Source organism: Nicotiana attenuata, chromosome 9, assembly GCF_001879085.1.
Source record: "Nicotiana attenuata strain UT chromosome 9, NIATTr2, whole genome shotgun sequence".
In the NCBI taxonomy this organism is placed as follows: domain Eukaryota; kingdom Viridiplantae; phylum Streptophyta; class Magnoliopsida; order Solanales; family Solanaceae; genus Nicotiana; species Nicotiana attenuata.
Window position 1 is genome coordinate 4,118,678 of NC_031997.1, and position 23,752 is coordinate 4,142,429.

Sequence of the window (23,752 nt, forward strand, 5' to 3'; positions counted from 1 at the left end):
TCCAGGTGGGCGCCTGATTGCTGAAACTTGAAATGTATTCCTTGTTCTCCAGTTGGCGCCTGGATTGCTGAAAACTTGAAATGTTATTCCCTATGTTCTCCAGGTGGGCGCCTGATTGCTGAAACTGTGAAATGTTATTCACTTTGTTCTCCAGGGTGAGGCGCCTTATTTCACACAAAAATAGACAAACGAAAGAAGATTTTTTGCCCCAGTTTGGTGCGTTCAAACATGTCTGGTGCCTGCCTTTACCTTGAGGTGGGTTTCTCCGAAACGAACGAATATTTCTGCCCCTGTGTTCAATCAAGAAAAATCTTGTCAATTTTAAATGTGGGTGCGTTGGTTTGTGGCCTTTGACTTTGAGAGCGATTGCTCCTTCGCTTTCCACTGATTGACTGACTTTCCACTCGAGGGACCTTGCTGTTTTATGGACTAACCCTTTTCTCTGTCGTCTCCCATTCACATAATAAATTCCTTTTCTCCGTTCGGACCATATCTTCTATTTGTTGCGTTGCATGAACGGTTGCCTCCCCCAACCTTTTGTGTCTCATCAGAACCCCAAAAGCACGTCTATTTGCCCCCACTCCGTGTTGTATGCTGTTCTTTCTTGGACTTAAACCACTTAGCCTTGCCTGAGGTCTGTTGCTTCTTCACTCTTGCCATCGACAACTTGATTTCCATATCGAAGACCCCGCTTGTTCCTTGGGACTACTTACTTCGTCTTTGTAAACCTTAACACAGAAAATACCCTCTTCTTGCTCAAACCCACACTCTTCTAATCTGTTGATTGCTCCTGAACTGGACATTTACCAACCTCTTGTGTCTCACATGAACCCCAAAGCACGACACTTGCAACCCCTTATTGCGTATGCTGTTCTTTCCTTTCCTTAAACCACTGGTCCTGTCTTAAGGTCTACGGCTCCCTCATTTGCATTGATAACTTTGACTTCTTGCTTGGAAAGGTCTTGCTCGTCACTTGGTTTTAAACACCCTTTATTCGAATCTCATATCACAGGAAATACTTTGAGCTGTTTCACCAGACCCTCAATCTGTTGCATTGTCATGAAATAACATATACCAGCCTTCGTGTTCCACATTGAACTTCTAAATATTATTGATTGTTGCCAACACTATCGCGCATGTTGTTCTTATATCCTGATTTAAATCAACTGCGCTTTGGGCCTCGAGGTCTATTGTTCCTTCAACCGCCCTGATAACTTTGATTTCCACTTAGAAGGACCCTGGCTTGTCACTTAATTCAACCACCTTTTGTCAATCTTACCACAGAAAAATATCTCTGATCCGTTCACCAAGTCACCTTCCATTCGTTTGCATTGTTCATTGAACTGATACTGTACAAACCTTTTGTATTTCACAAGGATCCCAAAGCATGTTGATCGTTTACTAGCTTCAATGCGGCTTGTTGTTTTTTGCGCTGAACTTATGACATTTTTGATGTGTTAACTTACAGACCCCGTTTTGTGCAGATTGGAAAGCTGGTGGCAAATTTTGAAGTTCATTTCTTACTTGATTCTGACCAGGCATAGCTCAAGAAGAGGAAGTAAACAAAAACAAAAGAACAGAGTTGAGGGACCAATGGAAGAGATTTGATCCTAACAAGAAAACTTACAAAGTAAAAACCTATTGGCATGTGGATACCAACTTAATGACCATGACATGCACCCTGCAGGCCTATTCTTTAAGCAAAATCTTGATGAATTTAACCTCTTTTCGTGCCTTTTTACCGTGGAACTGGGCTTCATGCTCGCTTATCCAATCTGATTCATATCCTTATTCGACTTGTAGTGCCCGAAAGGTTGTTCACCATACAAGCCTCGTCTCATTTTTGGTCTTTCTTCACCTCGCTTATCGCCTTATGTGGTCCTGTTGAAGGTTTTTCACCAATAGGACCCTTCTTCTTTTTATTTCTCTCAAGCTACTTTGCCTTATTTGCCCCGTTGGGGGGAGGGGCCCTTTATCATCAAGACTCTCTCATTCTTCATTTTCCCTGTGTTTTGGACTGGAGTGGTATGCCATTGATATGGCTTCACCTCTACTCGCCTTTACTCAGCATCTTCTCGAAGATGATCAGAAGGTCTTTCTTTGACCCGCAATGCAGGCTTTGGACAGGGTTAGGAAGGAAAGGGTATCAAAGCCAAACAATTCAACATCGGCGTTCAAAAAATTACAACTTTCGGAATCAGATTTTTACAACAACCACAACTTCTGCCACCAGTTTCTTTCTTGGGGACTTTGAATTTATTTTGGTTGTGGACTGAACCTCAGAGAGAGGCTGCCTACGTACCCTTTCGGGATTCAAGTCAACGTAGTTCAGGTGATAAAACTACGTTCGTTGTTGCGATCTTTCCTTTTCTTCCACTTTTCTTTTCTTCTTTCATTTCTTTTCCTTTCTTTCTTTTCTTTTTTTTTTTGTTTTATTCCCTATTCTCTTTCTTCTTTTTTTTTTTCTTTTTCCTTCTTTTCCCTTTTCTCTTCCTTTCTCTTCTTCTTTTTTTCTTTTCTCTTTCCTTTTTTTCCTTTTTCACTGTTTTTCTCTGTTTCTCCATTTTCTTTTCCCCGCTCGGGATTACGAGTTTTATTATTGATTCCGAAAGAGGGGTATTGCAAGAAAATAACCGAGGCTCAAAGGGGGTAACAAAGGATAAAGTGTTTTTGGATAGCAGAACAAAAATGCCTTATCATTTCAATCTTCCAAAACATGCCAAGTACAAAATGCGCATTATAGGTAACATTTTTTATATTGCACCAGAATTACTAACCATATCCACACATTTGCCTTCTACATTTTGTCAATACCCAGAACCAATTTGACAACAGTCTCGACCATTGAGCGGTCCCTGTAGGCTTGGGGTAGTCTGCCTTTGGCTTGAAACCGATGCGGCATGATGCATTCTCAACAGTGTTTCTTTATGTTCTATCTGCCCCCAGTTTCGCTTGTCTTGGGCGCGAAGTTTGATCTCAAAATGCCTTTACTTATTTCCCTTGAATGTCCTTACGTCTTTCAACATTGTTTCATTGTTCATTACTAAACTGACTTTAAAATAGGCTGAAAATTATGCGTGGCATGGTCACGTCACTAGAACTAGCATGAAAGGAATTGCAGACGGGGAAGAGGGAACTAAATTAAAATGACTAGAAATGGCGGGAACTTAATAAATGACTAAAAATGACTAGAAATTGGCTGGAATTTCATTAGACTGACGGTGAAAGGGTTTAAACAACGGAAACAAGCCAAACTAGATTAGAGTCTACCAACCCGTTGAACAAGCCTAAACAAACTACACAAGCTGCTACGACGAGACAAACAAGACAAAAATGAAAGGATAGAAGGGTTTGAGTCACAGACAACATCCGGATTACAACCCTGAAATAACCCGGACAACAGAAATGACAACAAAATAAACCACCCAAAACTCCAAGAGATGGAGCGTCTTCCCAATTACCAAGTACGGCGTCTTAGCCACTGAATTTCATACCCAAGATTTGTGAATGTCACAAGGACTTCATCACGTTGTTCTGAGTAAACTGCTTCTGGGTTTCTTCTGCCGGGCTCATTCTCACAATCAATCATACCCACCATATGCGTTTCATTGTGCACAGGAGATGGATCTTGGCCAGTGTTTGTTGCATCTGGGACTTTCACGACGACTGTCAACCTGCATCAATAACTTTTGAATTGCATTCTTCAGATTCCAACATTTCTCTATGTCGTGCCCCAGGGCACCTGAGCAATATGCGCACTGTTGAGGAGGATCAAACTTTTTTGGAGGAGGGTTCGGCACTTTTATCTGAATCGGCTTCAACATGTCCAGTGTTCTTAGCCTCTGGAACAGACTGGCATATGATTCTCCCAAAGGAGTGAAGGTCTTCTTCTTCCGTAACCTCTCATTCTTAAACGCTGGATTGGGCCGAAAACCTGATCCGGGGTGTTTTTGGTAAGCTTGCGGGGGTAGATGGGCATTTTGAGGAGCTGGGTATTGAGAATATGATACGCGACTTTGGGATTTCTGTGGAGAGAAGTGGCATCGGGGACGATGTCGAGGCTGGAAGTGTTGATCAAGAAAACCTATTGGATCGTCTTTTCTGTTCCTCTTTCTTCCAACCAAGCTTACTGGTATGTTCTGAATGGCTTCCGAACGGCTCACGCTTTTGCCTGACCTGATTCCTTCTTCCACTAGCTCCCCCATTTATAACACATCATTGAAAGGCTTACCCAGGGCTGGTATCAAATGACTGTAGTAGGTGGGTCCTTGGGCCTGTAGAAAAAGCTTAACCATTTCTTCTTCGCTGATCGGGGGACTGACTCGAGCAGCTTGCTCCCTCCATCTGAGCCCAAACTCATTAAAGCTTTCCTCCGGCCTCTTTTCCATCTTAGATAGCAAGGTGCGGTCTTGGGTAACGCTTGATTTGCATTGAAAGTATCGGACAAAGTCTCGAGCCATGTCACCCAATGTAAGCCACCCATCGACATTTTGACGACCATGCCAGTCCAAAGCTGCCCCAGTTAGGCTTTTACTGAAATATGCCATCATCACGTCATCTTTTTCTCCGACAATCCTCATTTCGTTGCAATAGACCCTCAGGTGGGCTACCGGGTCTCCACGCCCATCATACAAGTTGAAGTTTGGTACTTTGAATCCTGCGGGCAGGCGGGTGTCATGTGGCACAACCAGTTCTTTGCAAGTCATGCTACCCTGGCCTCCCACTCTTCGCTTGTCCCTTAAGGACAGTTCTATGCTTTTCAGCTTTCTGGGCGTCCCATCTCGTCCTTCTTTTCCTGTAACCTTTTCATTTCTATCATGGAGCTCATCTCGGGATATGACAGGAGGGCAATTTTGGGTAGTAGTAACTGAGGGATGAGCGGTGGAGCTACTAGGGTAGTTGGGACGAGTGTGATAAGCGGGTGTGTCTGGAGAATATGGAGGATCATCTGGTATTGTGTTGGGAGTTTGGGTAAGGGTAGCGTCCGGGAAATTTAGTGGTGGCGGAGGTGGCGCCTTCCCAGTCATCCAGGCTTGATACATGTCTGTCATATGTTGTCTTAGCATCCGCACCTCTTCAGCCAACCCATTATCTTGTTCCACCAACTGTTGTCGAGCACCAGTATCAACCAACTCAGTTCTCTTGTTGCTTGCCATTGCCTTTTGTCCTTGTGTTGTACAGAAGAGTTACCACTTTCAAACCACAAACCAACCACCTTTCTGGAATTGGAACAAAATGAAATCATCACGTTAGCGTTAGGGCAACTAACACATTGGTAACAGCTTTTGATCGGTCGCATGCGTCATCCCGGCTTTTCCTTATTTCCGATTGTAAACTCTTCTTCTTATGTTCTCCTTCTTGTTTTTCACTCTTGCCTTTGTCTTCTCTCGTTCCTATTTCTTTCCTCTCTTGAGTTTTGTTTATCCGCTCTGTTCTTTCCTTTTTGCCTTTTGTGGGTTTTCCTCTCTTTTCTTCTTTTTTTTTTCTTTTTTTTTCATTTTTTTTCTTTCGGTTATGGTCGAATCCTATGGAGATTGCCTACGTATCATGAACCCGCATGAATCAGACCAAGCGTAGTTCTTGAAAAAACGGGAATAAAGTAAACAAACCGACATTCTCTTTTTTTTTCTTTTCCTTTTTTTTTTCCTCTTTTTTTTTTTGCCTTAATGACCACTCTAAACTCATATATTTTTTCTCTGTTTGAAACAAACACTCTATGGGAAATTATTAAGGAAAAATCCTACAAGAAGAAAATATTTTTTGATTCCTTTTTCTGAAATGAAGTCCGAACAATAAACCAAAGAAAAGCATTTCGAATTTTCATTTGATATCCTGACGCAAGATTTCAAAACAAGCAATGAAAAAGATAATACAAAATGTTTCTTTTTTTTTTTTAATTTTGGTTGCCTAAAACAGGAATTCTAATGACAAACAAAAGATAAAGTATTTTTTATTTTCTATGTACAATATCCTAAAGTTCTAATGAAAATAAAAAGAATTTTTTTTCACTAATTTTCCAAAGAAACACCTCAAAAGAAAATCTTTTTGGGTTTTGAAATTAACACCTTAAGGAAAGCTTTTAAAGAAGTACTAAAAGAAAATTCTCTTCTTTTTTTTTTTTTGAATTTTGGTCCTAATATACTAAAGGAAACATAAAAATAATTCATTTTAAGTCCTAGATATTAATTACCTAAAGGAGAAATAACCTCAATTTTTCATTTCTAGAATTAATATTCTAAAGAAAACTTATAACGGAAATATAAAATGCAACATCTTTTGTTTTCTTTTTTTTTTTGGATTTTTGAGTTACACCATGCCTTTACAAAATAACAAAAAAAAACTTGACATTATTGTACAAAACTAGAAAGTAAAAGACGACATAAAAAAAAACATACTCAAAATAACTTAAAATAAAAATAAATCTCCTTAAGCAACTCCTGAATGCAGCGGTCCTGGGGTATCTGTCCTGCTCAAACTCCGGTTAGTAAATTCACACCTGTATGAGAAAACTTAAACCAATATTATGTGAGACAATAACATTCTCTATTAGACACATGCAAGACATGGTTGCGATTATTTTTGCAAAGTGACTTATTTGGCCAAAAGATGGTTGGAAAAATTTGGCTAAGACCCCGCAAAGCCAAGAACCTAACATTTACTAGGAAGACCGGACCCTATGTGGGTTGCCTACGTATCACGCCCCGAAAGACGAGAATCAGGTATGCGTAGTTCGGGCAAATAAACCTAATTATTTTGAAAACATCCCTAATTTGAAAAATTCGGCAGAGTTTTGGGGTATTTTCAAATATCGGGTTTTAGAGCCGGGCTTTATTTCTTCATCACTCTTGGTCTTTTTCTCTATTGTTTTTTCTCTTTTTTTTTTTTTTTACCCCTCTTCTTTTCTTTTTTTTTGATTTTTCCTCACTTTTTTCTTTTCTTATTTTAGCCGGTTCAGTCATTGCAAGCCAAAATAAATGAATGTTCACATAGCACACAGGATGCATCATGATGGTCTGTTATTTTGGGGTACACCTATCCTAGACGGACCCAACCCCGTGTGTTGAGTCCCCTAAGCCAAAATGCATGTGATGCAAACAAGCGCTCCTACTAGGGATCCGGCATGAGGCTATGTTCTTCTAGGTTTAAAAAAACCTGGGGTTTTGGTCTAGACTTGGAGTACCCGAGCGGACAACTGGGGCCGAGGAGGGGGCGACGTACCGGGAGCACTAAACTCTGCCCGGCCTTGTCGCTTGCCCAGCCTCGCTCTATNAGGAAAGGGTTGACTCTGTATTTGTCTGCGAACCAGAAATCCGGGTAAGGAATTCTGTTAACCCGGGAGAAGGTGTTAGGCACTCCCGAGTTCCGTGGTTCTAGCACGGTCGCTTTAATCCTACTTGGCTCATGAAATTATTTAATTACTGATTTTAGAACCTATGTGCGTTTACTTCTTACACCGCTCTTAATTGGAAAATTATTTTGAGACGGGTTACGCGTACGTATACCCGCTTATTTGGCGCATCAAAAATCATATCACGCGGACGTGTCCACAATTAATAACGCTTATTATTATTAAGAAAATTTGGGCCGAAGTTGCGCGAACGCATACTCCGATTTTGTTTTTAGAAGTATAATTGTGTTACGCGGACGTATACACAACCACGATGGTATATTAAACATGCCTAAAGCAAGCTACGAATATTTATTTTTAGAAACCGTAATCATATTTGGATACGAGTAGCAACACAACAGAAACAGGAGAGACCTAAGTGATATAGTTTTATACACAATGCCCAAATCGCATGCACAACACTACAACTACTATGCATATTATCGAATTTCTCAAGTTACTACAAAACTTTAAAAATCTATTAAATGGAAATCCATTTCTAACATGCTAATACAGAAATGGACAAAATTAGCATCTCATCAGGAAAGTCGAAATCCATGGTGTACTTGTTGAAACTAAGCAGTAAGCAGTAATAGGAGAAATGAACAAAATTAGCATCCATCACGTAAGCAGTAAGCAAAAATAGGAGAACAAAACAAACAATTCAAACATCCAAGACACAAGATCTAGAAATTGAAAAAAAAATAGGGTTAATACATGACCTTTAGTAAACGACTGCTTCAATGGGTTAGAGCATCAAAATAGTCTACAATGAAGAAAATGACTTCCAAAGCTGGGACGTGAACTAAACCTCTGACCGGGAACTTCAATCGGAACTTCGGCAACCTCGAACGAATTTTTAAATCGGCCTCGACGCGCCGGGCCTCGACGAACTCAACACTTCAATATATGGCGCTGCACAGATCTCGCAAACGAACTCCATGATGGATTCAAACTTGACAAAGAACCAACAGAATAGTCATCGAAAACTCGACCAGAAAAATTCGAGACTCGCCGGAAAAGTGTTAAACGAGCTTTTGAACTCCTCACTGTTTTCAGCGTGTACGTGTGTCGTGGTTGTTTTCTGCTGGAAATGGCTAGAGGAAACGGAAGAAGGGCATAACAAGGGTGGTCGTTTTTGACGTGAGAGACGGCTGAAGCTGCTCGATGAAGAAGGTCGTTCTTCTGTGGTTGCTGTTCGTTTTTTTTTTAGCTGTGTCAATGGAGAAGAAGAAGCTTTGGCTTCAAGGAAATGGCTGTTGCTCTTTTTGGAGATTGTCGCCGGATTTTGACCGGAGAAGGAGAAGCAGCGACGGAGAAGGAACAGCGATGGGGAGTTCTCTCGTTTTGGTGTAGCTGCTATTCTATTTCTGGGCTGTGTGTGCGTGAGTAGTGACAGACGAAGAAACAGAAACAGTGGTCGTTGGTTTTCTGCTCAAGTGCCGCTGCTACTCGATTCCCTGAAGACGATGGATTTTAGCAAGGAGGCGACGATGGGGATAGGGGGGGTCATGGATTTTCGGAATTGCGGCTCCTTCTCTTTAGGTTTCAGGCCTTTTTTTTTCTTTTTCCTTTTTTTGTATAGGGTGTAGGTACAATTATATAGGGGTAGGGATTAGGGTTATATTTTGTGTATTTTGCCAATTAGTCCCTAAGCTTTTTGTGTTAAGTCCTTAGGGTCTTTTTATTTATTTTTTGTCCTAAAGAAGAGTCTAGAAGGGTCCCTAGACTACACAATACCTTTTAAAATAAGATAGAAATACTACACCATGTCAAAACTAATCCTAATTAATTAAACTAAACATGAAACTATTTTTTGTATTTTCGAAATTATATAAAGATAAAAATAGGGTACTATTTTTTTGCATTTTTTTCAAATTTATGACAAATGCATAAACTAAAATATTTTTTTTGTAATTTTCATTTCTGATAATAAAATAAAGTAAAGAAGTCAAAAATAGTTGAAATAGCTATATTAGGCCTACATTAAATATTTACACGCTAAAAATGGGTAAAATTTCGGGGAGGGTCAAAAATCACATGTCAACAGTAACGATACCTTACGGAGAGGAAATTGGGTCATGACAGCAACTCCACAATACACAGGATTCACGTAAAAGTCAAAGTAGCAATCACACCAAATTGTCATATAAAACAAACTCGGCAAGCAGGGAATGAGGCATGGCAAATAAAGGATTTAATAAGTGCCAGTAATTTCTAATTTAATACATAAAATTGCCTAAGAGTTTAAACCAATACAATTTGCACATATAAGCCCAAGTACATACTCATCACCTCATGTACACGACTTTCACGTTATACCAAGTTTCACATATGATTCAATGCCTAAGGGATAATTCCCCCGCTCAAGGTTAGGCAAGATACTTACCTTTATGATGTTAGGCCGAGATTCCAAAATGGCCTTCTCTCGTGAAACGACCTTCGGACGGCTCAAATCTAGCCAAATTAATTGCATAACATCATTAAAACTCATTGGAAACAATTCCGGATAATAAAATGTCGACATTAAATTTACATTAAAAAGTCAACCCGAGGCCCGCATTTCAGAACCCAACAGAATTTTTTCGAAATCCGAACACTTATTTTGATACGAGTTCAACCATACCAAAATTATAAAATTCTGATAGTGAATCATCCTCCAAATCCTCATTTTTTATTTTTGAAAAGGTTTTACAACTTTTCTCAATTTCTTCCATTTAATTCACTAATAATTGATGAAAATAACCATAGAACCATGAAATATAATCACTTTCAGATATAGAATACTTACCCAAAATGGACTTGTGAAATATCCCTCCAGAATCGCCCAAAATCGAGCTCCAAAAATCCAAAACGAAATGAAGAAATGACCCATTTTCAATCCCTTATGTTTCTGCTCAGTTTCGCTTATACAGACAAAATTTGCGCACCTGCGAGGCTGCTTGTGCGAGCCAAAATCTGCTCATGTGGAAGTCCACTGGCCAGCAGCCCATCGCACCTCCAGAATTTCTTCTGCTCCTGCGCACAAACGCAGGTGCGACATGGTGTTTCCGCACCTGCGGCAGTGGCCTCGCTTCTGCGCACACACAGGTGTACTGCTCTTCTCCGTTTCTGAGACCACATGCCCAGCTCGTCCAAGTCCGCTTCTGTGCCTACTCCTCCGTACATGTGACCTTCGCACATGCGCCCAGAGTTCCGCAGGTGCGATTGCACCAGTTTCTACCAGGAGACAGCTTCAGTCAGCATACTTCAAATGATCCAAAACCCATTCAAAACACATCCGAGCCAATCGGGACCTCGTCCGAATATACCAATAAGTCCCTTAACATAACACGGACCTACTCGAGGCCTCAAATTACATCAAACAACGTTGGAATCATGAATTGCACCTCGAATCAAACTTATGAATATTCAAACTTTCCAACTTACAAAACTCGTGTCGAAACGTATCAAATCAATCCGGAATGACTTCAAATTTTTCACACGAGTCACAAATGACATAATGAACATATTCCAGTTTTCGTAATCAAAATCCAAACCCGTTATCAATAAAGTAAACCCTTGGTCAAACTTATAAATATTTCAAATCTTCAACTTTCCAATTTTCGCCAAAATGCGCTGAATTGTCCAACGGACTTTCAAATCCGAATTCGGACATACGCCTATGTCCGTAATCACCATTCAAAGATATTGAAATCATCAAAACTCCGTTCCGGAGTAGTTTGCACAAAAGTTAAACTCCAGTCAACTCTTTTCACTTAAGCTTCAAAAATAAGAACTGTCCTTTCAATTTAATCCTGAATCATCCGAAAACCAAACTCGACCATACATGCAAGTCGTAATATACATTACGAAGTTACTCCGGACCTTAAGCCGCTGAACGGGACGTCAATTCTCAAAACGACAAGTTGGGTCGTTAGGTCAAACCTAGGAATTTTCCAAACCTTCAAATTACTAGCTTTCGACAAAACAAGTCAAATCAAGTTAGGGACTTTCGAATTCAATTTCGAGAATACGCCCAAGTACAAAATCACGATACGGACCCACTAAGATCGTTAAAATACCGACCCATGGTCGTTTACACAAAATGTTGACCGTAGTCAACTCAAGTTATTTTTAAAGCCAAAATCATATTTTCTTTAAATTTTCACATAAAATCTTTTCGGAAAAAGAAACCGACTGCGTACGTAAATGGAGAAATACGAAATGGAGCTAATAGAGGTCTCGAAACACGAAAATATGGGCTAGTACTCAAAACGACCTATCGGGTCATCACAGAAAGGGCCGACGATAATAAAATTGGAACCTATAGTAATCACTAACTAGGGGTGGCAAACGGGCGGGGCGGGGCGGGTCGAATGTGGGACGGGTCAAAATGTGTAATGAAAAAAATGGATAAATTATCCGACCCGACCCATATTTTAAACGGATAAAAAAAATGGGTTAATCGGCACATAATATGACTAACCGTATTATCAGTGGCTGCATGAATATGACCACTTTTGAGAAAATTCAAAGTCTCCTCAACTTGAGGAACCCCCAAGTTGAGGTTTACAAATGTAAAAGTTAAACCCATTAGTTATCCATTGGTTATCCACTTTGTTATCCATTTTCTAAATGGATAATATGGTTCTTATCCATATTTGACCCGTTTTTAAAAGGTTCATTATTCAACCCACTTTAAAATGGATAATATGGTGATTAACTTTTTTTTTAAAACTATTTTGCCACCCCAATCACTAACAGTGAGAACTTTCATGGATAACATTAGGCTGCAGTTTTCTTTTTATAACATTGAATGTGTAATCAGAAGACATCCCCGGAAGATACACATACATATTTATATTGGGTTTCTCATTCGGTATCCCATGTGGGGTCTCGACTAATTTAGATTTGTATCACATAAGGCCCATTAAAGGAGAGCACACTCGCTATCAATTTTTTTCATTTCTAGATTGAAATCAAAATCTCTGATTAAGGGCGAAAAATCCTTATATTTGATTTCAAAGTTATAAATGATAAAGTAAAATATATCAAACGAATAGGAAAAGTATCATAACGATACTGCATACATTGAGCCTTCAATTAATGAATGATGGACGATGGCAGCCATTATAAATATGTTATTTTTGGCTGAGGTCATCTGCGTATAAATTTGCAAGATTCTTGAGCACAACCCACGAGTTCCATTATAAAATCTTTGAAAATTTGGAATATTCTCTTTTAAAAATGCTAATACCTAAGAAAGAGAAAGAATAAATAGCATGACTTGTTGTAATTATTTGTTTATGTGTAATTCTTAAATTATGTGAAGTTACTTGTATTGCTCGGACCTTCAATTCAGATTTAGAATAAAAAAGAATTAGTTTCTTGATATGTTGTGATTGCTTGCTTACCTTGTAATGCTCTTTCAGTTTAGATTCAGAAAAGAGAATATTGCCTAGTGGACACTTTATTCATGAGGTTCTAGTGTGCTTGAGTTGATCTAGTGGACACTTTATCCACGTCAAAAAGGGAGAAGTAGCCAACCTTCCCGAGCATGAGTTTACATATATAGTGGCCAGGGCTAACTACCCCGTGCTTGCAGGTGCTAACACGCTCAGATATACAGGTTGAGCTTCATTGAGCTATTCGATGACCCCACAAATGAGTGGAGCTTGAGTGGGCATAATCAGAGGCTCTACTAACACGCTTAGATGAGTACTTGAGCTCGACTGAGTTACTCGGTGGCCCTATATATGGGTTGAGCTTGAGTGAGCATAATCAGAGGTCCCACAATAGCTTTAGCAGTCCGTGTACGCATTTCAGATACTCACATATGTGGGGCCATTATGTACAAAGTTTTCATAAAAGCTACTCCCTCCGTTTTAATTTATGTGAACCTATTTCCTTTTTGGTCCGTGCCAAAAAGAATGACCCCTTTCCTTATTTGGAAATAATTTACCTTTATGCAATGATTTATAACCACACAAAACATATGTGCCTCATTTTACACCACAAGTTCAAAAGTCTTCTCTCTTTTCTTAAACTCCGTTTCTAGTCAAATAGGTTCACATAAATTGAAACGGAGGGAGTATTTCTTTAAAGTTAACACAGCTTTCAGCTTCAATTTCAATATCAATTTTAGACTCGGCTTGCATCTTTTATTTTAGTTCAAATACATACTCAGTTTATAGCTTCAACCTTCAAAGTTTCTGCTTTTAAATTATTCATTTCTTGTTACTTTAATTGTCTGCTCTATCTGCTGTATTTTTTTATATTTATATAGTCCATACTAGATCTGTCCTTTGCTTAGGGATTGTCAGCGGGACTTTTTGGGTATTATTTTATAGTACTTAGCCCGTTTGGGCCTGACATATTGTCAGGCAGTAGTTGAGTTGTAGGTGACTAAACACGTGACTAGAGATAGATTCAATAGACTCATTGGTCAGTCGTTGAATCTTTCTGGCGGTGTCAATATTCTTTTTCGACATTTTGCGATTATTAGACATTTATATTATCTCAAGGAAATGTCTCGAAGATATGCCAATAGTGAGTTTTATTTTTTAAGGTTTATGTTATAATTTTGTTTTCGGGCGTTTATTATCTTAAGATTTATTTATGATTTTCTTGGGTATTGATGATTAGTTCAAAATTTCAGTTAGTTAGAACAAGGCTTTCTCAATGTGTAAGGTAGGTTGAGCGACATCACGTGCCACCCCAATTTTCGGGGTATTACAATAAAGCCCATTAAAGAAAAATGCAGCCATTATTAAGATTTTTTCATTTCTAAGGGTCGAACCTAAAACTTCTGATTAAGGGCGAAAAGATTCTTATATTTAATTTCAAAGTTATAACTGATAAAGTAAAATATCTATCTATATAGAATAGGAGAAGCAAAGCCATATTATTGTGCCAAGTGTCACAACCAAACATCAACATGTGTAAAGTTTTAGGACCAACCTCCAATAAATTTGGAGATTCAAAAAAACTTAAAATAAGAAAAAAAAACTTACAAAATTTATTCACATCATGGAGTCCACGTTTTTGGGCATTTATTTATTGAAACTGAAAACTTAAAAAAAATTACAACTACTCCAATTCCAAAATATAGACTCCTATATTTTTTTTAGTTTTTAATTTATTATAAACCTAAATTCGCCAAAAAAATTTATACAAAAGTTTTACATAGAGATAGGAAAAAAGAAAAACTAAAACGCTTCACGAGCGTCTAATCAGTTCAAAAAGAATTGACACCCACGTTGTTTTATTAGTTTTTTATTTAGTTTATTAAAACCTGAAAATTTGACAAAAAATAGAAAATTTTACAAACAAGAAGAAAAAAAAAGAAAAAAAAACTCCACGATCCCAAATACTCCACGATCGTCTTTGCAAACGTGGGTATCAAAACCTAACTCCATAACTTAAAAATTATTTCCTACACTAATAATGTCCCAAACGTCTGCTCCTCCTTTTATTTTATTTTTCGTTCCCTTTTTTTTTTTTTTTTGCTCAAAATAACAACTTTACAAATATGGTTACAACACTTCATAAAATCAGTCAAATTTCAAGCAACTCAACAGAATCTCAAAGTTAGAGCCCTTCGAATGTGAGAAATTCCGGATCGTTTCAAGCCTGAAATACCAAATTTCATAGAGTTGATTTTACAAGATGCAAAGGTAACATATTCAACTTTACATAGTTTTAAAATTTCTCTTCTTTGCTGGTTTAATGGATATATTTTCCACAATAAATTGTATTAATTAAACGATTATGTGTAGAACCGGTATTCTATTTCTGTTTCTGAAAGTTTATCATCTGAAAGTTTTTTTTTTATTTCTTTAGGATGAGCATACAGAAGTTTTGCTTATATATGAAACAATTTTGTGTAGTACAAATATTACTCTATCTATTTCTTAAAGTTGGATTCACAATTGTGTTTACAAGACAACAAATTAAAAACTAGGACATCATTCTGAGGCTGACATTAAAACAGATGATAATTTCCAAGGACACAATCTAGGACAATAATTCTTATATATATATATATATATATATATATATGTATGTATGTATGTAAGTGTGTTTTATCTTCTTTTATTTAATTAAAAAAAGGGGTTAAGAAAAGTTAAAGAAATATATATAAAGNCCGGGTCGTGACAACAATATAAAAAGGGACATCTTGAACAAAGAAGAAAAGAACGTAAAAAGGAAAAAAGGATCAGACAAAAAGCAAAAAAAATAAAAAGTGAAAAGACAAAAGAAAAAGGGAACAAAGAACTGGAAAAAACGAAAAAAGCAAAAAAAGAAAGAAGGAGACGGAAGAGAACAAAGAAAGAGTAAAAAAGAAAAAGGAAAGAAGTTTTTCTAGATAAAGGTTTGAGAGATTCTCGTGTAATTAGGAGGTCGAGTTTCCGTTCGTGGCTTCGGGTTCGACGCGCTACTATTTTGTCCGGCGTGTGTTTCGATATTGGATTGGAATTGTACTGGCTCTCTTTCTTGTATTACTGGAACTCTTTTGCTAAGATTTTGATTCTATCCTTCTTCACTATTATTTTTTAAATAGTCTTTGAATAAATTCAGAGCATTAGGATTTGGTTCCTTTTAGTAGTATTTTATTTTCCATAACTGATATTTATGCGCTTTATCCTTTTGAATCCTTTTCAACTCTCTATTTTATCTACTCCGTCTGAAATTGCTTTGCAACTATGGCTACACAATTTCATGATATCAACCAAATTTCAGGCAACTCGATGCAATGGAATCTCAAAGTTAGAGTCGTTCGAATGTGGGTAATCCCGGATCGATTTAAGCCGGAAATACCGCTTTCAATTGAATTGGTTTTACAGGATTCGAAGGTAATGTTATTTTTGCCTCATTCTTTTACTTACTTTGTGCATATCAGTGAACGGAAATTTCTTTTTTGTTGCCTTCAAACGTTGATTGCCTTCAAACGTTGAGCATTGAACATGTTATCATATTCTTTTTTGTTGCCTTCAAACGTTGAGCAAATCCATATAAAAAGTTCTTTAACTGAAATAGAACAGGCTGTAGCATTATGTTTTATGACTTGAAGCGTAGACGAAAATTTTAGACAGCCATTGTTATAATATATATATATATATATATACATATAAAACTCGCCTATATCGCAGTTTTGTACTTAATAACATCTATTTTGTTCAAAATATAAAAAAACTGGCATATATTACATATTGGTTGCCTTGCTTAAACCATCATCGGATGAACATACATAAACTACGCCTATATATAAAATATGTGTAGTACAAGTATTCATCTTTTGGTCTCTTAATGTTGGCTTCATAATTCTGCACTAATAGAAATATGATTTTGTAGGGTGATCGTATACATGCTTCAATCGGAAAGTATGTTGTTAAGTTTTTTAGGAATAAGATACAGGAACTTCGCTTATATCGTATGAACTACTTTGTTGTCGGACCAAATAATTTGAAGTTGAGGAATACGACACACAACCTCAGGCTGACATTTACACAAAAGACATTTGTTGAGGAAACAACTGATCCTTCTTTACATATGAACATCTTTAACTTGCGCCCTTTTGACCAACTAACAAATCAACATTATGTCGATGAGACAGAATTATTCGGTAATTCTTCTTTTCCTTTTTATTCAAATAGTAGGTTTTGTAAAACTATGTTACTAACTTTTATATTTATAGATGTTGTTGGTCAGGTTGTGACCTATGAAGATGTTAAGACCTACAAACAAGGAGACGACCAAAGTGTCCTTATTAATGTTGTACTCGAGGATGAACAGTAAGTCATTCGTAAATAAAAACAATACTTTACAATAAAACTACCTATATTGTTGTTGATTAAGTTTTGCCATAAAACGTATAGGAGGAACATGATTTTAGCAACCTTGTGGAGTGAACTTGTGGATCAAATTCACCATCACTTGAATGAATCTACAGAAGAACCTTTGATTGTTGTTTTCCAACATATGAAAGCTCAAAAATTTCGAGGTTTACCATTAATTACATATTTTTTTCAATTTTAGTTTATAAATATTATATAATTTCAGATTTATAATTATAGTAAATATAATACACATGTAATTACTCAGTGCGTAGTTGTTGGTATCAGACAAAGATATGGATTAATCCTACGCTGCCGCAATCTACTGAGTTTAAATCCAGGTTTGTCAAGTGTATAATCCTTTTCTATACGTACAAAAAATATAAAAATAGTATTGACAAAACAAATTAGTAGGTAAATAATAATTTATATATGCACGGCAAATGTTCATAAATTTGTATATTATAAACCTACGACAAAAGTTCATAAACCTACAGAACAAAAGTTTGCATTTCTTATATATTCATTATCTTCCTTAATTTTCGACTTATGAAGAATCGTCCAAATATTGATCTTCATTCATCTTTATTAATCATGAATTTAATTAGTAGTTATTTCAATCTTTCTATTAAGGTTTTTGATGCAACATGTTACTTACTTAAAGTTAATTGAACTTTTATGGCATGACATTAAAGGTGCTGATGATGAGGCAACATTGTTAGCTAGCATGCTTGAAAATAGGCCTAATACACTTGGTTCTCAGCTTTCTTTTCATCTAACGCAATTCTNAGTTTTCAGTCCATTCCAGTTACATGAACCTTATATACGACCTCCAATCGACATTACTTGCTAAAATTTTTAGTCAAATTATGCAATCAATGGTAGTATTGCTCTCCAACTGCTATTAAATGTTTACTATTTTTGTAGGATGTTATGGCCGAAAGTGAGATGAAGTATGTTTTACAAACTCCCATCGAAAAAAGCGTATCAGAAAGTGGATCGTCCGTGTTAGAAGATGGTAATGCTTGCAATGCAAAAATATCTCCTTTGAAGACGTATGACAAGAGGAATAGATCCGCTAATAAGGCATCAACAGTAGGACAAGATGACGACTTCAATTCTCAACTCTCTAGCAACAAGGTTCGCAGAGTCGTTAAGAAAGAAAAGAATCCATGACTGGCTACTAAAATGTCTTTAGCTATGCAATTAAGAAAGTAAAGTTTTTTATTATTTTCGCAAGTTATATGTGGAGAAGAATCGTCCAAATATTGATCTTCATTCATCTTTATTAATCATGAATTTAATTAGTAGTTATTTCAATCTTTCTATTAAGGTTTTTGATGCAACATGTTACTTACTTAAAGTTAACTAAACTTTTATGGCATGACATTAAAGGTGCTGATGATGAGGCAACATTGTTAGCTAGCATGCTTGAAAATAGGCCTAATACACTTGGTTCTCAGCTTTCTTTTCATCTAACGCAATTCTCAAAGGAACTAAAGAGGATGGCTTCTTCAAACAAGTTTCATAAAATGGATGGAGCAAATTTGGTACTTTTTTAATCATAAATTATATATTCTTTCAATCAAAAATACCGCTACAGCTGTTTCAAAACATTCTCAAAAAGAAAATCATTATGCAATTGGAAGGTAATTCTATTATATTTGTAACAGTTTTTTTTTCCTACACATGAAACAAAGAAACAATATATATACAATCTCGAAGGACATTCAGTCCAAAGCCAACCATTTTTCATGGAAGGCTATACAATACATGTGCAAAAAATAAGGAATTATTAAAGCCCTATGCTATATATTGTATTAACAATTGTCTATGTATCAATGACCTAAAAGTTAGATGAATTATAGAATCGATAGTGTACCATGATGCAGATTACTGGTGAGTAAAGATATATATCAGTTTATTGCATACGGATAAATATACATAAACACCACGATTTTCAAATATTCACAATATTAGTAAAAAAGAGAATTTTTTAAGAGTTACAACTTACTAAGAGTTAATGACAATGGGCTAAATCCTTCGTTAATCAATTGAAAATATATTGGCCAAAAATTAAGTTTACTTTTGTACTTCAATTAATAATTATTTCGAAAATATATTTAGAAAATTTTCTGTGGGAGTTATAGTAAACTAAAAATACCAATATTTCTATTTTTGGAGGTTCTACGGATGAAGAAAATCACCGATAACAGTCGCGATGAGGTTTATATGTATTGAGTAATTTTTATTAACTTCAAATTAACTATTTTTCTTCAGCATTATTACATCACGTTCTTTATCTACTCCCTTTTATTGTAAAAATTTATTCACGCTCAATGTTTTCTTTGAGGTATTCCTATTGAATGTACTTATTCTATTGTTGATTTCTTATCAGGTGTCAGTTTGTGCAATGAATGATCTTTCGCAATAACATATTCAAGTACATGTCTCTTCTCATTAACATTAATTGGTGCACTTGATCTCAAGAAATTCTATTCCATGTTAAGATGTAAATGTTCGTTAGTCCTTTGAGACTCTTGGTGAAAACCGGTTCTTTTAAGTTCAGCGTGTGCTTCAGGTATGTGCCATTGGCATCTCTTTATTAATCTCGTGAAATGCTGCACCTGAATATATTGTCGTTTAATGTTGTGATTTTAAGGTATAAGGGTGTGAAGACAGAATTTTGAATGATAAATTATGTTTTTTAAAGGAGTTGCAATTTGAAGTTTGAAAATTTGATGCATTTACAATCTTTTTTTGTGTGCAGATGTTAAGAAGAACCGGTACCATGGAAAAGAGCTGCATTTTTATGTATTCGAAAAGTTTCAGGGTTGAACTGTGAAGGCAGACTTTTAATAGGTTGAAGTATAAAAATATTTTTCTTAGGCAGCAACTATTGATGGTTATGTGTTGAATGAAAATTTTGATGAAGCTTTGAAACTCTTTAAAGACATGTAAATGGAAGGTGTAGAACCCACCCAGGTTTTTATGAATGTTCAAACTCCGCAAAATCAAAATTCTTTCATGCTCCTTTATGTATACTGTATTTCTTTATGTATACGGTATTCCTGCGCAACGCGCGGGCACGAATACTAGTATCAAACGAATAGGAAAGGTGCCATAACGATGCTGCATCCACTGAGCCATCATTTTCTTCAATTAATGAATGATGGATGATAGACATTACATATATTAGTTTTGTTGTGAGGCAGAGGTCATCTACATATAAATTTGCAAAATTCTTGAGCACAACCCATGAATTCCATATTATATGATGTTTGAAAATTTGGAATATTCCCTTTTTAAAATGTCTAATATCTTGTCACTCACTTTATTATATAGTGCCTAAAAATATTAAAGACCTAAGCAGTTTTGATATTCATGGTTGTATAACAACTGATGTAATCTACTTTTTCTTTAGCTATATAATGTTAGGTTTAGTCTGTTATCTTATCTCCATAATTTCTTTTTAATTTGCAAATAATTCTTGCCTAATACTGTTATCATATGTAATCTTTTCCAGAACATCCAGTCCAAGAGGCCTTCAACCCTTTAACCGAAGGATTTTAGACGGAAAAAATTAACTTACATAGCTGCTTACCTAATCGATTAAACTAAAAGTAACTAGTAAATATATAATATATGTATAATATGTATATAACCGTGTATAATCAATATAAATATTTACCGACTAGAAAAATTAAAACAACTATTTTGTGTAAAGCCTAATACAACTGTTGGCTATTAATTAGTCTTTGTTGTGAGGCTGAGATGATCTACTTGAAAATTTGTAAAGTTCTTGAGTACAGCCCATGAATACCATTATAAAAGAAAATAAAAGAATTGAAACTGTGGAGTATTCCCTTTAAAAAATGCTGCCACTCACTCTATAATATAGTGCCGAGAAATATTAAAAAGGCAAAGCAGTTTGGAGGTTCAAGATTGTATAACAAGTGAAATAATCTACAAATAGTTAGGTCTAGTTTGTTGTAATATCTCCATAATTAAGCTTAATACCGCCATATTTTTTTAATTAAGCGTAATCCTTTTTCCAAGTGGCATTCAACCCTTAAATTAAATGATTTGTGAAAAATAACCTCCACCTATAAACTCCCAACCTTCCCGTTTATCGAAGTCCAAAAAAATATTGTTATCTCATAAGGGTATTTTTTCCATCCTTAATCAAATGTATGTGCGAGTTTGAGTTCTAAAATTGAAGAATGATCTCTTGACATATATACTTACTCCCCTCTGTGACTTATTTAGCGCGAGTTCAAATTAGTTGAAGTGTAAGTGAATTTCAAATACAATATACCTAATAAAAAAATATAAAAAATTGCATATATCGTACATCCTGACAATGAAAATAGACATTAAACTAAAAACAAATAGAAGGGGAGTATTACATGCATATACACAATAATGGAACTTGCATTTTTACAAACCAAGAAGGCAACGACCAATTATCAACCGTCATTTTTTTCTCTAATATCCATTTATTTATTTTGAACCTAACCAAATCCCTTCATGGAAAGCCAAGCCAAGAATCCACACAAACCACAACCTTTTCAATTACTATTTTTTCTTGGAGAATTCGGTATAGCAACTCAGGTTCGTTTGCACTGCACGTCCCGTTGGACTGGACATAGACTAACTGTTAGAAGTATGATTTCGAAAGTGACTTCGGTTCGCCAGTTCAGGCCACTACATCATCATTAGTACATGAATGCATCAGCATAAGCCATAATAGAGTGATTCACTTGGAGCAAATTCCAAGGGTTCAAGAAATCATCTAATTCATGATAACTAGCATATTCCTCATTTTCATGAATTGCGGCACCAGAATTTAAACTTGATGAGTTCACATAATTTATGATCTCGTTTAGAGACTGCAGCCTGTGGCTCAACTCTGCAATCTGAGCTCTGAGAATCAAGTTCTCTGCTTCCACGTTCGTTTGAAACTGTGTCAACGTGTTTATATTTGTTATAATTTGGTTGTTTTCTCCCCTAAGTTGATTCACTTGAGCTGTTAGATCATCGGAATGCTTTTGCTTCTTCATCCTTGACCTTCTTGCTGATTCCCTGTTTGATATCATTCTTTTGCGTTTCCTTTGGTCCATTAGTTGTTGCATATCTTCTTGGCTTGACCCTGAAGTAGTTCCACTAAATGAAGCCATATCTCTATATAATTAATTGATGGTGTTGTAACAAGGCTGCTCTTTTAATGGTCTTACACGGTACCAATCTGAAATTTGTCTGGGTTGATGGATTAATTGATGGTGTTGTAACAATATGGACCGAACTTGAATTAGTTAGGTGAGTGAGTTCTGAATACTGATGATTAACCTACCTTTAATAGGCCCTACACGGTGTAGATCTGAATTAGTCGGACAAATGGGTCGGGATACCGGGTTGTTGAAAAAAGAAAGATAGTGTTGTAATAACTCGATAAAAATATCAATACTATACTAATAGCTAAATTAGGATCTAGGTGTTGATATTTAATGGAGTTTAAAGGTTATTTTTTCATGAGAACACATAGAACCAGTAAAGGAAGACGACAGAGAAAGATTGGACTAAATGGGTACCACGACGAAGGGTTGAATTGATGGTAAAACCAGAAAGAATGACTTCACTAATAACTGGAGACATGGATGTCAAACATCAAGAACCAAAGTAAAACATGTATATGTCAACAGTAAAAGTCATGAGCAGTGTCTTAGTATAGTCGTAAGATTTATAAGAGGAAATAAAGAGGAAATGAGAGAGGGGAATATTATAGGAGCAGAGTTTTAGTCTTTTAGAACACCAAAGTTTAGGAGAGGAAGGAGAAATGGAAGAGGTTTGTGATAGTATTGGAGAACCATTATATAGAATTGTAAGTGCCCCTTGAAGGAAATTAAAAAGTAGGACGACTCTGCCAATCAAATATAAATTTCCAAAAAAGACTAAAATAAAATATGTAGTGTCTTTGAAAAGGGGGACTTTCTATTGGGGGTTTTCTTTTTGCTAAGGTAGGTAAGAAAAGGAGAAGTCAAAAATGGACAAACGTGCTTGCGCAGGACTTGTTTTACGATTTGGAAGGGCTCCAGCTATACAGTGAAATCTATATATGAATTATAAAGTTAATAGTATGTTTAACTTTATTTAATTGCGGTTCTTTTGTTGTATAGCTAAGTGTTAATAAAATCTATAGTAAATTTTCGTATGTATGTGTGAAATAAAGTTACAAGACGTGATGTGTTTGTTTGAGTGGCCTTATGAATTACTAAAGAACCTGCTTTACTCCTTAGACGTAAAATAAAATAAGCAGTAAAGAAAAAAACAACGATTTTATGTGAAAATTTATCCGGTTCAAAAGGTGCAAAAATTACGATCCACTGTGTATGGTTTTCATAGCCAACTCCACTAGAACAATGAGCCAAAATGTATCGATTACAAGATTGTAACTCAATACTCTCCAATACTCCTCTACGACTATTTGAGTTACAAGTTACTCTAACATGTAAATCAAACAATCACTCTAGCTCACTAATTGTTTGTG

The 23,752-nt window shown here is 36.2% G+C and overlaps 1 protein-coding gene across 1 annotated transcript; it reads right to left on the reverse strand.

Moving 5' to 3' along the window:
* On the reverse strand, window positions 21,491–23,044 carry LOC109231989 (bZIP transcription factor 11-like). Its single transcript, XM_019397608.1, has one exon. It carries the CDS (start codon window positions 22,383–22,385, stop codon window positions 21,924–21,926), a length of 462 nt encoding a protein of 153 aa, XP_019253153.1. The 5' UTR covers window positions 22,386–23,044; the 3' UTR covers window positions 21,491–21,923.